Source organism: Meriones unguiculatus, chromosome 9 (genome assembly GCF_030254825.1).
Source record: "Meriones unguiculatus strain TT.TT164.6M chromosome 9, Bangor_MerUng_6.1, whole genome shotgun sequence".
Lineage (NCBI taxonomy): Eukaryota > Metazoa > Chordata > Mammalia > Rodentia > Muridae > Meriones > Meriones unguiculatus.
The window spans coordinates 56381813-56394989 of record NC_083357.1 but is presented as its reverse complement, the minus strand read 5'-3'; the positions used below and the strand labels follow the sequence as shown (position 1 = coordinate 56394989).

The 13177-nt window shown below is 39.7% G+C and overlaps 1 pseudogene and 1 gene segment (V, D, J or C); both read left to right on the top strand.

Moving 5' to 3' along the window:
* The first annotated feature begins 345 nt into the window (after nucleotides 1-345).
* LOC132656356 (T-cell receptor alpha chain V region CTL-F3-like) lies at nucleotides 346-849 on the top strand. The segment is given in 2 exon segments: nucleotides 346-397; nucleotides 512-849. Coding segments are annotated over 2 exon segments (390 nt in total).
* A 5499-nt stretch (nucleotides 850-6348) lies between these two features.
* Nucleotides 6349-6934, top strand: LOC132656616 (T cell receptor alpha variable 23/delta variable 6-like; annotated as a pseudogene).
* The last annotated feature ends 6243 nt before the right edge of the window (nucleotides 6935-13177 follow it).

Genomic DNA, 13177 nt, shown 5'->3' with positions numbered 1-13177 from the left:
CAGAGGTATGGGTGTGTGTACACTTTTATGTACACTCACCACATTAAATACCATAGGATACATGTGGTTCAGTAACACAGGTGTCAACTAGAGACCTGTCTGCTTAGGGTGAGGTTTCAAGTTTCTTCACAATGACTTGTGCAGCCACCTGTGGTGCAGGTTGAAGGGAAATCAGCAGAGGGCGCTGCTTCCTTAGATGTGGGTTACATCTCCTTCAAGTGGCTTAACATGACAGACTCACTGTGCAGACAAAGGACCTTGTCCATGAGTGAGAGGTTGGATGAGGTCCTGTTGAAGACTTGCCCTGTGAGGTTGATGCACTCAAGGACCAAGTGTCTTTCTTCTATGAACATGCTTCCTGTCACCTGCTCAGTTCTTGTGCTCCTCTTAATGCTCAGTAAGTTACATTTTACCCTAAGCGTTAATGATGTCTTTGTCTTACAACTATGGCAGTCTTTAACCTTCCTCCTCACATAGAATAGTAATTCCTCCTTGTTTGTTTGTTTTTTAGGAAGTAGCAATGGAGACTCAGTGACCCAAACAGAAGGCTTGGTCACTGTCACAGAGGGGATGCCTGTGATGCTGAACTGCACCTATCAGACTACTTACACAAATACTTTCCTCTTCTGGTATGTGCAATATCTCAAAGAAGCCCCTCAGCTACTCCTGAAGAACATCACAGACAACAAGAGGACAGAGCACCTAGGGTTCCACGCCACTCTCCACAAGAGCAGCAACTCCTTCCACCTGCAGGCATCCTCAGTGCAGCTGTCAGACTCTGCCCTGTACTACTGTGCTGTGAGTGACACAGTCAGGGAGAGTGCAGGGGAAGCTGCACACAAACCATAGGTGCAGGAGGCCTAGGGGAGCAGCCCTGTGAGGGAGGCTGTGTGCTTTCTCCACGTGCTCTCACCAGCTTCCTGAAAAACAGCAACAAGTCTCAGGTCAAATATCTAGAAACCTAGGAATCTGTGGAAATTCTCACTGACAGGATGGAAGTCAGTGGTAGAGACAACCTAGGCTGTCATCCCTTGAAATAATGTTTTCTCCCTAACTGGAAATCTTAATAGCAAACTTCTCCAGTAAAACCCTGACATAGGCTTTATCTTTACCAAGATGTCTTACAAAACCTAGGGACTTAAATTCTCCAGCAATCTTCTGTTATTACCCCACAAATTTACGATTTAAATAAGAAAGCTAGACTCTAGTCATTAAAATTGGGCTTCAGTCTCATTCTATAAATTATTTAGATTATAACTCACCTTGGTCCATGTTACAGAATGTTCCCCAACCTCTACTCTTAGTTACTTGTCTATTGCTTTGAAGAGATACCATGGATGATCAAGACAACTCATGAAAGAAAGCATTTCATTGGAGGCTTGACCACAGTTTCAGAGGGTTATTATTATGGTAGGGAGTGCAGCAGCAGGCAGGCAGGCTGGCATGACCCTGGAGTAGTAGCTAAGAGCTTACATCTGAGTACAAGCAAGAGGAAAAGAGAGAGTGAAGTTGGGCCTAGCTTTGGCTTTGAGGTTCCAAAGTCCAGCACCAGTGACACACCTCCTCTCACAAGGCCACACATCCTGATCCTTCCTAAATACAACACAAACCGAGAGCCAAACATTATGTAGCCTATGGAGTTCATTCTCATTCAAACCACCATGCTCCCTGACAGCCTTCACTTAGTGAAGCTATACAGCTGTTATAGGTCTGAAGATCATGCCCAGAATGGCATTTCCATTTCTTTCAAAGGTTCTTCCACCTTTTCTTACACACGTTGTATGTAACAGCCAGGTCATGAAAGTCTCTGTCCAAAAATCCCTTCCCCTTAAAGTCTATTCTTGTTTGCCATTGTGCTGTGCTTTAATCCCAATGATGTGGTGGACACACTCACCTGGGATTAGAGTTGGGTTCTCTCATAATTTTTCTGAAACATGAGAAAGGAGGCCAAGGTTTTTGATTCATCTCAATTCTGTAAACAAAATGCTGGTTTAAAGTAAAAAGCTCTACGACTTACACTTATCTCTCCGTAATAAATAAAGAGCTGAAATAATAATAAGAGAAAACCCACAATGTCTTTCAAAGAAGACTCATGTTTGTATATACAAAGATCAGAAAAAAATTACACATTCTATTATTGGTTAAGGAGAATGATGAGACGTCAAATTGCTTTTCTAACCCCCCAAAACTACTTATAATGGCATAGCATATAATAGAATCCCTTTTATGAGAGCTTGTGAAATCTAATAAAAGCCTGAATGTAGGCTTAGATTTTACTTAAACACCTTTACCTCCCATCCAACCCCCAAATTTAGTTAGGAGATTAATAGGAAAAAGGGTTGTAGACCTCTTTTATCTACTTCCTACTGGTTAGGATCCATGGGTCTTTAAGGGATTACCAAACTCAGTCCACTCCAAAGGCCAAAACCATGCAGCACCATGAAGTCAGTGAAAGCCAGAAGACTTAGGTGGTTGGCCCCAACAAGTTCTCTGGGACAGTTCTCTTTGCAAAGAATGAAGATCAGCTCAGTGATGTTGATCCAAAAAGGGATGCCTCTCTGTGGTCTTTCATTTATCTCCTCTACTCAGAGTCCACCCATGGATGTTCTCAGCTGGCCAACATCATTTGCCTTGCATGAGAGAGATGACAGCAAAACACCACATGCTCTTTCCCAAGACCACCTCCAGCAAAACATCAAGTGTGCAGTTTGCAAGAAAACATCACATGATAAAACTGAGTCTTCAGGGAAACCAGAAACTTGCACTTCACATGAGTTCCAGGAGTGGGAACCCTTCTTCCAAGTTCTTAGTTAGGTGCTTCAAGAGACTGCTCCAAATAATTGCCATTACCCTTTGTTACCCCCACAGAATTTGAAGATAAGATCATAGTTATAAGAATACCACATACCTTCGACAAGGACTTGTGAGGATTTAACTAAAACTGACCTGACAACTCCTGCCTAATGACAGGTTCTCACAGTATCCAAAGGTATCATCAAGATTCCAAGGGAGAAAAGCAATAGATAATCCTACCAAGCTATGGAAAGACTATGAATCAAAACAATGACCAAAATGGCAAGAAAACCCACAGAAATGCAATGGTAGCACTTTCATCTTGGGGGAACTAATATATACTTCATTGGACATAAGGCCTGTTCAACAGGAAGGAATTCAGGCACAATACTGTAAGGCTAGTTCACTCCCATGGCTGGAGATGTCATAGACACTAGAGGAGAAACAGTTATGGCCATTTTTCTAAATCAACATAGCTTCCAACTGCATTTTAAATATGTATAATTACTCAAAAAGAAGTGTATTTCTCACCTCTCATCAAAGAAGCTTCCTTTTGAAACAAGTAGAGGATAGTACAGTAATGGGCAAATGGGCAAAATTCAAAGAGTACCTGGCCTCAAGTTATCTAGTGTAGTTAATACATCCAGAATGCAATTCCTATAAACAAGGCTCAGGGATTAGCACAGAAGAGGATTGGGAAGGAGTAGTAAGAACTGGAGGGAGAATACTTCTTCATTGCTGATGTGAATACAAATGGGTACAACCAATAAAAATAAGTATGAACAAAATGCTGTAAACAAAATGCTGGTTTAAAGTAAAAAGCTCTACGACTTACACTTATCTCTCTGTAATAAATAAAGAGCTGAAATAATAATAAGAGAAAACCCACAATGTCTTTCAAAGAAGACATTGGTAAACATAGAGTTAACACAAGATCTAGATGTTCCACTCTTGAGGATTTAACCAGCAGATTCTACATCTTTCTACAGAGATACTTACTCTTCCATGTTCATTGCTGTGCACTTTGATCTGTGTGAAAGGGGTTCTGTCCTTTGTGTTCTGCATTTGGCCTAAAACCTACCTTAGTGCATGGTACCTGTTAAGATTCCAGGTGACTTTATTTTAATTTTCACACATACACACACACACACACACACACACACACACACACACACACACACACGAAAGGGAAAAACTTACACTTCTGGGTAGTAGTTAACCCTTAAGTACCTTGCTAGAATGAGAACTGTGGTAGTAGATTTGCTAGGTGATGATCCTAACTCCTGCCCCCTGGTGTCTACACACAGCATAGTCTCCTCCTGTGTTCAGAATCTAGACTATGGCAGGTGTAACTCCTAAATTGTGTTTTATTTTATGAAAAAGACCAACAGATTGCACAGGCAATCCAGTTTCTCCTTAGTTCACCACACCCTGAATTTGACTTGGAGTTCATCAAATGAGGATTGTCCATGACATGCATGTTTTTCCAAAATGCAATTTTACAATAATTGTTTGTATCTATACTTCCCAGTAACATCAATTATAACATTTTCCCACATGTTTTGTTGGCATTGTGTAGAACTCATGCAACTGTGCAGTGTTCTGAATGCTAAGTTCCTCACACTTGTTTTGAAATGTGTAAAGATTTTGTAATTTTATCGCTAAATTATTTTCAGCCATTTCAGCTCATAACTTTATATTCTTTAAAAAAAGGCATGAGTTTTACAGTTAGAAAGCATACACCTTCCTCTGTGCATGGTCAGAAAGCCTTGGGATTCCTCATGCAAAGGCAGCAAGGACAGTGGGAAGTCCATTACAATTGTGAATGTTTTATTTCTCAGATGGGACTCTAGAGGACAGTCCATTCTATAGAGTTAATGGCTTCTCCATAGAGCAGTCTGTAAATGGACTTATGTAATAGGACACATGAAAATAATTAGAATAAAATTTAATTTTTTCTTAAGTGAATGGAACCTATATGCTTCTTGGTTCATTTACTCATAACCTTACCTGGTAATAGGATAGTATAATTCATTGCATGTTTTCAACACATTTTGTTAATATTTGCAATAAACCCCAAATGATCTGGACCTGAAAAGACAGCTCGGCGAATAAGCACACTTGATGTATCAATGCTAATCTTGCTGTCCATGTTAGGATTTTTGTCTTTCTTAAGCTTGCACAGGCCTTGTGCAGACTGTCACAAAACTGCTCCTTCATAAGTTCAGCTGCCCTGATGTGTCCAGAAGACATTGTTTCCTGTAGTCATCCACCATCTCTGGTTCCAACACTGACTTTTCTTCTGCAATGATCCTTGAATCTCGAGAGGAGAGCATGTGGTAGACATGTGCCATGAGGGCTGACCATTCCACAGTCTCTTCTCTGCACATTGGCTGACAGTGGGCGCAGGGCTAATCACTGACCAGTGTAGTGAGTTTCTAACGAGCACGGAGAGCTCCGTCAATCTATATGTACATGATGCAAAGACATTAGGAGTTGGATTCATACTATAACCATTCAGAAAACTACTATAGTCAGTTCTCCCATAGGGCATATGATATTACCAAAATTATCAACACACATTAATTGTACAAATTAGTGGGTTTGTTGTGAATTTTTAATGTATGCTTATGTGACAATTTCCTCATATTCATCTTGTCTTCACTCTCTGTTGTCCTCTCCTTTCCCTTTGTCCCTCTTCCCCTTCTCTTACTCATTTGTCTAACTTCTGCTTTCAGATCATATTTATTTTCTTTTTCTTTACTCCTCTTTTGCTTTTGTTTTTGATTGTTCATTTGTTTATACAGATGAGAACACATACATATTGTGTATGTCTACAGTTCTGCTTATTTTGCTTAACACCTTGTCCTTAAATACTATCCACTTTCCTACAGATGGCAGGAGCTTATTTTTTCCTAGTGGCTGACCATTACTCTGTAGTTTCAGGGACAATATTCTGTCCATTCATTGGTTGACAGGTGGTCCCTAGGCTGTGTCTACATCTTGCAAGTCATGAATGGTGCTGTAACACACAGGCATATGCAAGTGTCTCTCATGAAATGACCTCTTTCTCCTGGATAAATGTCCATAAGTGGTATTAGTTAGATTACCGGTCTTTCTTCCTTCCTTGCTTTCTTTCTTCCTTTCTGCTTTCTGTCTTTTCTTCCTCATTGCCTTCCTCCTTCCCTCCCTCCCTCCTTTCTTTCTTTCTTTCTTTCTTTCTTTCTTTCTTTCTTTCTTTCTTTCTTTCTTTCTTTCTTTCTTTCTTTCAGAAAAACCACATTATTCTAGATGTCTATATCAAGACACATTTCTAGCAACAGTGTATGATGGTAGAATGGTAATGAGGGGATTTCTGATTCTCATGGCTCTATTTTCAGCAATACCAAATTTGAGAATAATGGAGAAGTGCTTCCTCTGTCAGAAATAGCTTTAGGTAGTGTTAGTGAAGGGTGGAGCCAGCTGAAAGAACTGAGGTGCCTGTGAAGTTGGAGTCAGTGTTCTGTGGGGGATAAAAGGCCACCTGAGTTCTCCCCAATCTTCGGTCTAGGAGAAATGGGCAAGGTCCTGAAAGCATTGTTTTTAGTCCTAGGCCTTCACCTAGCTGGTAAGTCATGGAAGAGAAACCACATATCCCAGGATATGTGATTGATTCAGAGGCAGGAGGGAACTGCGGCACCAGACAAAGTCATCCTTCTTGAAACCATCAGCAGATCTTAGGAACCTAACACCATTTGCTGTGTTTCCCTACACAGGGGTGAGTGGCCAGCAGAAGGAAAGACATGACCAGCAGTAGGTGAGACAAAGTCCCCAATCTCTGACAGTCTGGGAAGGAGGGACCACAGTTCTGAACTGCACTTACGAGAACAGCGCATTTGACTACTTCTCATGGTACCGGCAGTTCCCTGCTGAAGGCCCTGCTCTCCTGATAGCCATAAGTTCAGTGTCCAATAAAAAGGAAGGACAATTCACAGTCTTCTTCAGTAAAAGCGACAAACAGTTCTCCTTGCACATCACAGTCTCTCAGCCTGGAGACTCGGCCACCTACTTCTGTGCAGCAAGGGCACAGTGCTTCACAGACACCTGCAGCCCAGACCCAAACCTGCAGCTAAGGCTCCAGCAAAGCCTGCAATGGGGCTAAGCCTGGAGGGTGTGCAGGACCAGGTGACAGGGGGCACTGTGAGTGTAAGGGTTAGACTCCCTCAGCCCAGAGACAGACCAAGATTAAGTCTCAGCATGCTTTTCTACATTCTCTGTTTGCTCTTCAAGAACAGCTGGAGTTTTAGATCCATTTTCTTAAGTAGTCTAGAAGATTTTTTTTCCTCCTTTGTTGTAGAAATAGTTTCCTGTGTGTTTGGTTTGTAGCAACTATGAATTATGAAGGCCCTGTTCCCTACACTCTTGTCTGAACGCTGTTCATGTATAGTTGTTACAGCCCAGTGTCAGGAGACCTTGACTTTGGCCTCTGGGATAGAAATCACATAGTCTTTTCTTCTACATTAATCTCCTTGATAACTAGGACATTGGGAATTTCTATGACCAATGAACTCTTCTACTTCCTCTTCTTTTGCCTCTTATGTCTTCATCTGCCTTCAAGAAATTCAGGTATGTAACCCAGGAGGCCCTCACAAGGATGCAGGTGTGTTTAAAATAGATGAATGACATCAGTGGGGAGGAAAGAATGCGAATTAATCATATAATAAAATTACACAACGTTAATTGAAGAAATTATTTTACATGTGTATTTCATAAATGAACAAAATATAAAAATGAACATAAAGGCTTAGTCAATAGAAGCTGCTGCAGTATTTGTAGACATCAGCAAAACACAGAATTAAAGATTCTTTCACTGCCTAATAGTTGGCAAGGATTGCTCACTTAATGCTAAATAAAATCCAAAAAGCTTTCCAATCGAGAAAAATTTAAATTCGTTTTTATGACACATTGTTAATGGCTTTGGAAGCCCTAACTTCTATGGGATCCTTACCAGGAGGAATTTTTGATGCTAGATTTGGTAAGCTAGCCTGAACAACAGAGTAAAACTCTGTCTCAGAAAACCAAAACCAACAAAAACATCATGGAAGACATTATACATAAACATCTAAAGCCTACAAGTTCTTTTTCTCATCTACAGTGAATAGTTTTTCAGTATGAAAACAGAACAGTCACATAGGAAAATAAAGTCAGTTGGCTCTTAGCAGTAGGAGATAGATCTCACAATACCAATAAGTGAACTCCTCCTGGTTTTCAAGGTCTTCTATCCCTGTCAAGTTTTAAACTTGAATCTAAACAAACAAACAAACAAACAAACAAACAAAAACACCAGAATATCTATCTGATTGAAATAGGCTTCATTGAATATAACAACCTAGCTTGGAAGTCAGCAGAAGAGTGAAGGCATATTTAAGGATGTGCAACAGAAAACTTGGAAACTCTGTGTACCTCAAGACACACCCTGAGCATCCTAGGGAATAAATGGCTGGAAATAACTTCAAGAGTACTGAGGGAAGGTGAGGGCAAGTTGACTTAGAATAACCCAGTCATCACCACGTGGGTGTCTTCATACAGTTATCAAGCAAATTCTACTTTTAGAGATTGAGGTTTGATATAAATTTCTTCATCAAATGCATTTTCAGCATACAGTCAAGGAGAGTCTTCATTCCTTCAGGGTCTGAAGACAAAAACGTTTATATTGGGCATTGCTCACATATACACAGATGTGTGAGTGAAAGATCATTTAGAAAGGGGGTTTGTTTTCATGAAAACTATAACAACTATGGAATAGCATCAAACATGGGCATGCTTCAGTGCCAGTGAATGACATTGCCAAAAATCTGGTCACAGACGCTCCTCACTCTCATTCTTCTCCTTCCCAGACTTCTGAGAAGAGTGCCATAGAGTTGTGTCATCACAATAATCCTTTGTTTGGGTCAATGGCTCTCCAGAACCCAAACAGAGACTTCAGACTCACAAGTCTGTTTTGATTTCATTTTTCTGAGCTGATGCTTTGTGCATGTTGAAGTCCCAGTGGTCTGGTGTGAGGATTCATGGTTTGTCTTTGAAAAGAGGCCAGGACTGATGTGATCATATTTCATTGTCAATCAAACCAGAGTCAGAACAGTTGGAAGTTGAGTGACTACAAGCAATACATTAAGAATTCTTGTTGTCTTCCCATTCCTTCATCCTGTCCACCAATTTCATGTTCTTTCTCTTCATCTCACTTTCAAAAAACAAAAACAAAATACCCCATACAACAAAAACTATACACCCACAAAACAAAACCAAAAGTTCAATTAAATTAAAAATTCCAAAACCAAACAAAACTCATCTAGCAGGAGTTAGAGAAGAGGAAAATTCTGATTAAAAATATTGTATTAAAAAGTATTAATTTAACAGGTAGCAATTGCTACCTCTTTAGAAAGGGAAAATCTCTTTTCTTCAATATAGAGACACCAAATTTACCAACCACGACACAACCAAGGTAATGCCATCCTGTCCTGACTCCATTTTGTTTCTTCTTAGACACTTCTCAGTCAAGTCTGCCTTAGCAACACATTTGGTATTTCCTTCACCCTGACCTTGGTCCAGACATATTGACCAAAGTAAGTAATATTTGTACAAACTAAACATGAATTAAAATAGTTTAAGAAGGCAAAAGTTAAAGTTAAATGTCATATTGTGCCTGAAATACCTACTATGTACTGTCAAAACAAATGTTAAAAAGTTCCTATGACAATGAAAATCTAAAGACTAAATACTGGCTTGTCTTGAGAAGGCCACTCAGGCCTTATCACAGATTGATTTATTGACTTTGATATTTTTAATTTATTGCTTTATTTTGGTTAAAATAGAATTACATCATTTTTTACATATAACATTATATCCCTGAAACCCCTTCTGTGTCCTTTATCTCCAGCCTCTCCCAAGCTCTCCAATAATAACTGCCAATCCATGGCCTCTTTTTCTATGATTATTGTTGTTTTACACAGATGCACACACACACAAACATACACACAATTATGTAAATACAACCTACTGAGTCTGTTTTGAGTTGGTTCCGTGTACATGACTTCAGTTCTGACCATTTGCTATTGTATCCCTAGGGATGACCATTTATGGCTCAAAGCATTACTGAGGTGTCTGTAGTTCCTTGTATAGCTACAGAAGGCCCCATGTCATTTCTGTAGTAAAAAAAAATTTCCTTAAAACACACAAAAACATTATAGGTATATGTTATTGTTTTAGTCAGGTGTGTAGATACGCGACTGAATCATAGCAGGTGACTATGATTTCCCTCATGATCTAACAAGAGTGTGTTTCTGCTAGCTGCAGATAGTTTCTGTGATTGTCTCAACTTGGAATTCTGGGAACTTTTCAGAGGATCTTTAAATGCTAGAGACCCAAGTAGCAGAGTTGCTGTTCTTGGGTGGTTGTTGGTTGGATGCTGTTTGTCAAGTAGTTGTATACAAAGAATCAATTAGAAGTTAGGTATCCTGATGGAGTAGATCAAATTTACCCAAGGAAACCTGACACCACAGATAAGCAAGAAGTAGCCTAATGATAACATTGCCCACTTTCACCTTTATTGGTTTTTCTCTATAAGAAATGAAGAACATGGGATGGTGAAGAGTAAAGAAGAAAAAAAGAAACCCAAAATGTAGAAACATCCAGCTATAACTTTTCATGGCTAGTGGTATCATCATTGTTCAGTACTTGTTGTGCAGACATACTTTTGTGGTGTCAAGGCTATTGCTCCCCCATCATTTCTAACAGAACTTCTTGCAGCACACTTCCTGGTCTTCTTGTTCTTATACTTTCTTGTGCCTTGTTTTCTTCAATGTTTTTTGAGCCTTCATTGTAGGAATCTTGTTGTAGATGTACTTGTCTGGGGGGGGGCTCCCATAATCAGTTGTTCTCTCTTTTTTTTTAATCAGTTGTGATTTTCTGTGATGGTCTTCACCTGCGGACAAGAAGAGCTTTCTTGAGAGGCATGAGAGGTAGTCTTCCACGTCTCAGTCCAAAGTATATGGCATCCTCAGTTGAGACTTGCTCTTGATCTCTGAGAGGCAACCTAGCACAACAGCAATAGTCAGCATTCTTCCAAGAGCCTCTTGGATCCCTTGATCAACATAGTGAAAAAAGGTTTCCCATGCCTCGTACTTGGTTTCCTGTTTGATGATCCTTATTTTGAGGGGGATATTGCCAGACCAAGTGGAATAACTTCATTAAAAATATATATGACATATAAAGGTAAACATGAAGCAATAAATATCATTAAGGGTATTTCAAACATCCTCAGTGGTATTTATCTTCTCTCTTTCTTCTTCTGTATTGACCTCTTTGCCATCTTCCAAATGAAGCCCACCATTATCCTCATTTTCCTCAACAACAGATCTCTAATTGTAGTTCTTTAAATACTTAGTTTCATTCTTTTTAAATGTTTAATGTTATTTATTTATTTATTTTTATGTGTGTGAGCTGGGTGGAAGCACACAGGTCTGTGTGAGTATACAGAACCTTGTATACATACATGGGTAGACATATCTGTATGTACGAAAAAGCCAAAAGTTGGTGTCCATGCACTCAAAGGTAAAGTTTCAGGTTTTTCAGAAAACATAACTTATTAAATGTGTCCTGAGACATTAACTTCAGTATTTATCATTAGCAACTGGATCTTTTAATCGTTGAACTATCTGTCCACCAACCTTAAGGTTTATCTTCACTGGGAAGCATTGTTTATCAATTAAATCACAGGAAAGTCAAAGCAGTATTTAGAATTTGACCAACTGTCCACTTCAGCACTTAAACCCAGTGTATTCCAAAGCCATGTCTCAGAGGCTGTGTCTATACAGCTTGCAGAGCTCTGCAAGATCTGGAGATCTAGAGCAGGGGCACAGCCCTGCCACCCTGTGCTGCCCATGCTGCTGTGGCTCCCATGGTCTCCTTATAGCCACAGAGAGAAATCCAGGGCATGGGCTCTCAGCACTAAGCAGTGAAATGGGCAGAAGAATGTGACTCTGATCCCAGCAACTAGTCCCTGAAGTACATGTTGATCTGCTTTTTTTTTCCTCATAAAACTGGAGCTCTTTCAGAGACCTTTTTGCATTTTCTCTTCTGAGTGCCTTTAGGGTAATTTCCTCCATTGGGATAATGAGAGCAGATCAAGGATTAAGAGCTATATTCTAAATAGTGATATAGCTGTACACAAATATTCAACCACAAACACATGTAGTAACATGACTCCAATGCTTGCAGGTTATATGTATCTTGGACATGTAATATGCTTAAATCACAGAGAATCCTGCCATGCTTATCATGAGACTGGTTTCTAAATTAAAATACACAGACTTTAACAAGTGAGATAGAATATGACAGTAAAATGTTACAGAAACTTCTAGGACATGTAACAAGCAAGAGTTCTCTGTGTGGAGAGAACAGAACACATCCTGTGAGTACAACCTGATGGTAAACTTTTAAAAGCAAGTCAGTTTTTTAGCAGTGGATTTTAAAATTATTGTAACTCCTCACCCAACTGTGTATGAATGTGTCTGTGTGTGCATGTGAACCAGTGGTCATTACTGGTTATCTCTCTATATTTGCCACATTTGTTTATTTATTTATTTTTGTAGGAACTCTTACTTAAACTGAAGCTCATCAATGACTGACTAGTGAGACCCCAAGATTCTCCTGTCTATGCTTCCCTGACCTCAGACTGCAGGGGCAGCCGCTGAATCTAGATTCTTTTGGGGATCCTGGAAATCCACACATAGGGATTTATGATGTACAGCAGTCAACTTACATAATGAACATCTTCTTAAACTCTGAAGACTATTATTTTATTCCTGTTACAATTTGCCAGGGCATAAGCAAATGGGGATCTTCTGGAATGTGATGGGATGCTCTTTACAACATGTTGTAAAACTAGCTTTGTAATTGCAGAATTTAGGTAGACCCTTGCACTGAGCAAAGGAGGAAGACTCAGATACCATTGTTTCACAGGGAAATTGATGGATCTGAGACAATTTTATTTTTTTATTAAGCTTAAATAGATAATCAGACAATAGATGGAGGGAAATAATGGTCAGCAAGTGAATTACATATCAAACATAGATGATGATAAATTTTACTTTTGTTCCCAAAATCATCTCCCTGAATAACACTCAGGGATGCAAAGCAACTTCCCCCTCAGCCGGAATGGATTTTCTCAAACTCCATTTTCAGACAAGGAAGCAAGTAGAGGCCTGTGGTGAGCTACCCTTTTCTCTCTGTATGTGCATATGATCACACCAAACTACATTTCCTGCTTGAGGCAATGTCAGAAACACAGGAGGTAAACATGCTCAGTGCCTGGCCCTCAGACACTGAACACTGAGCTGAAGCAGAG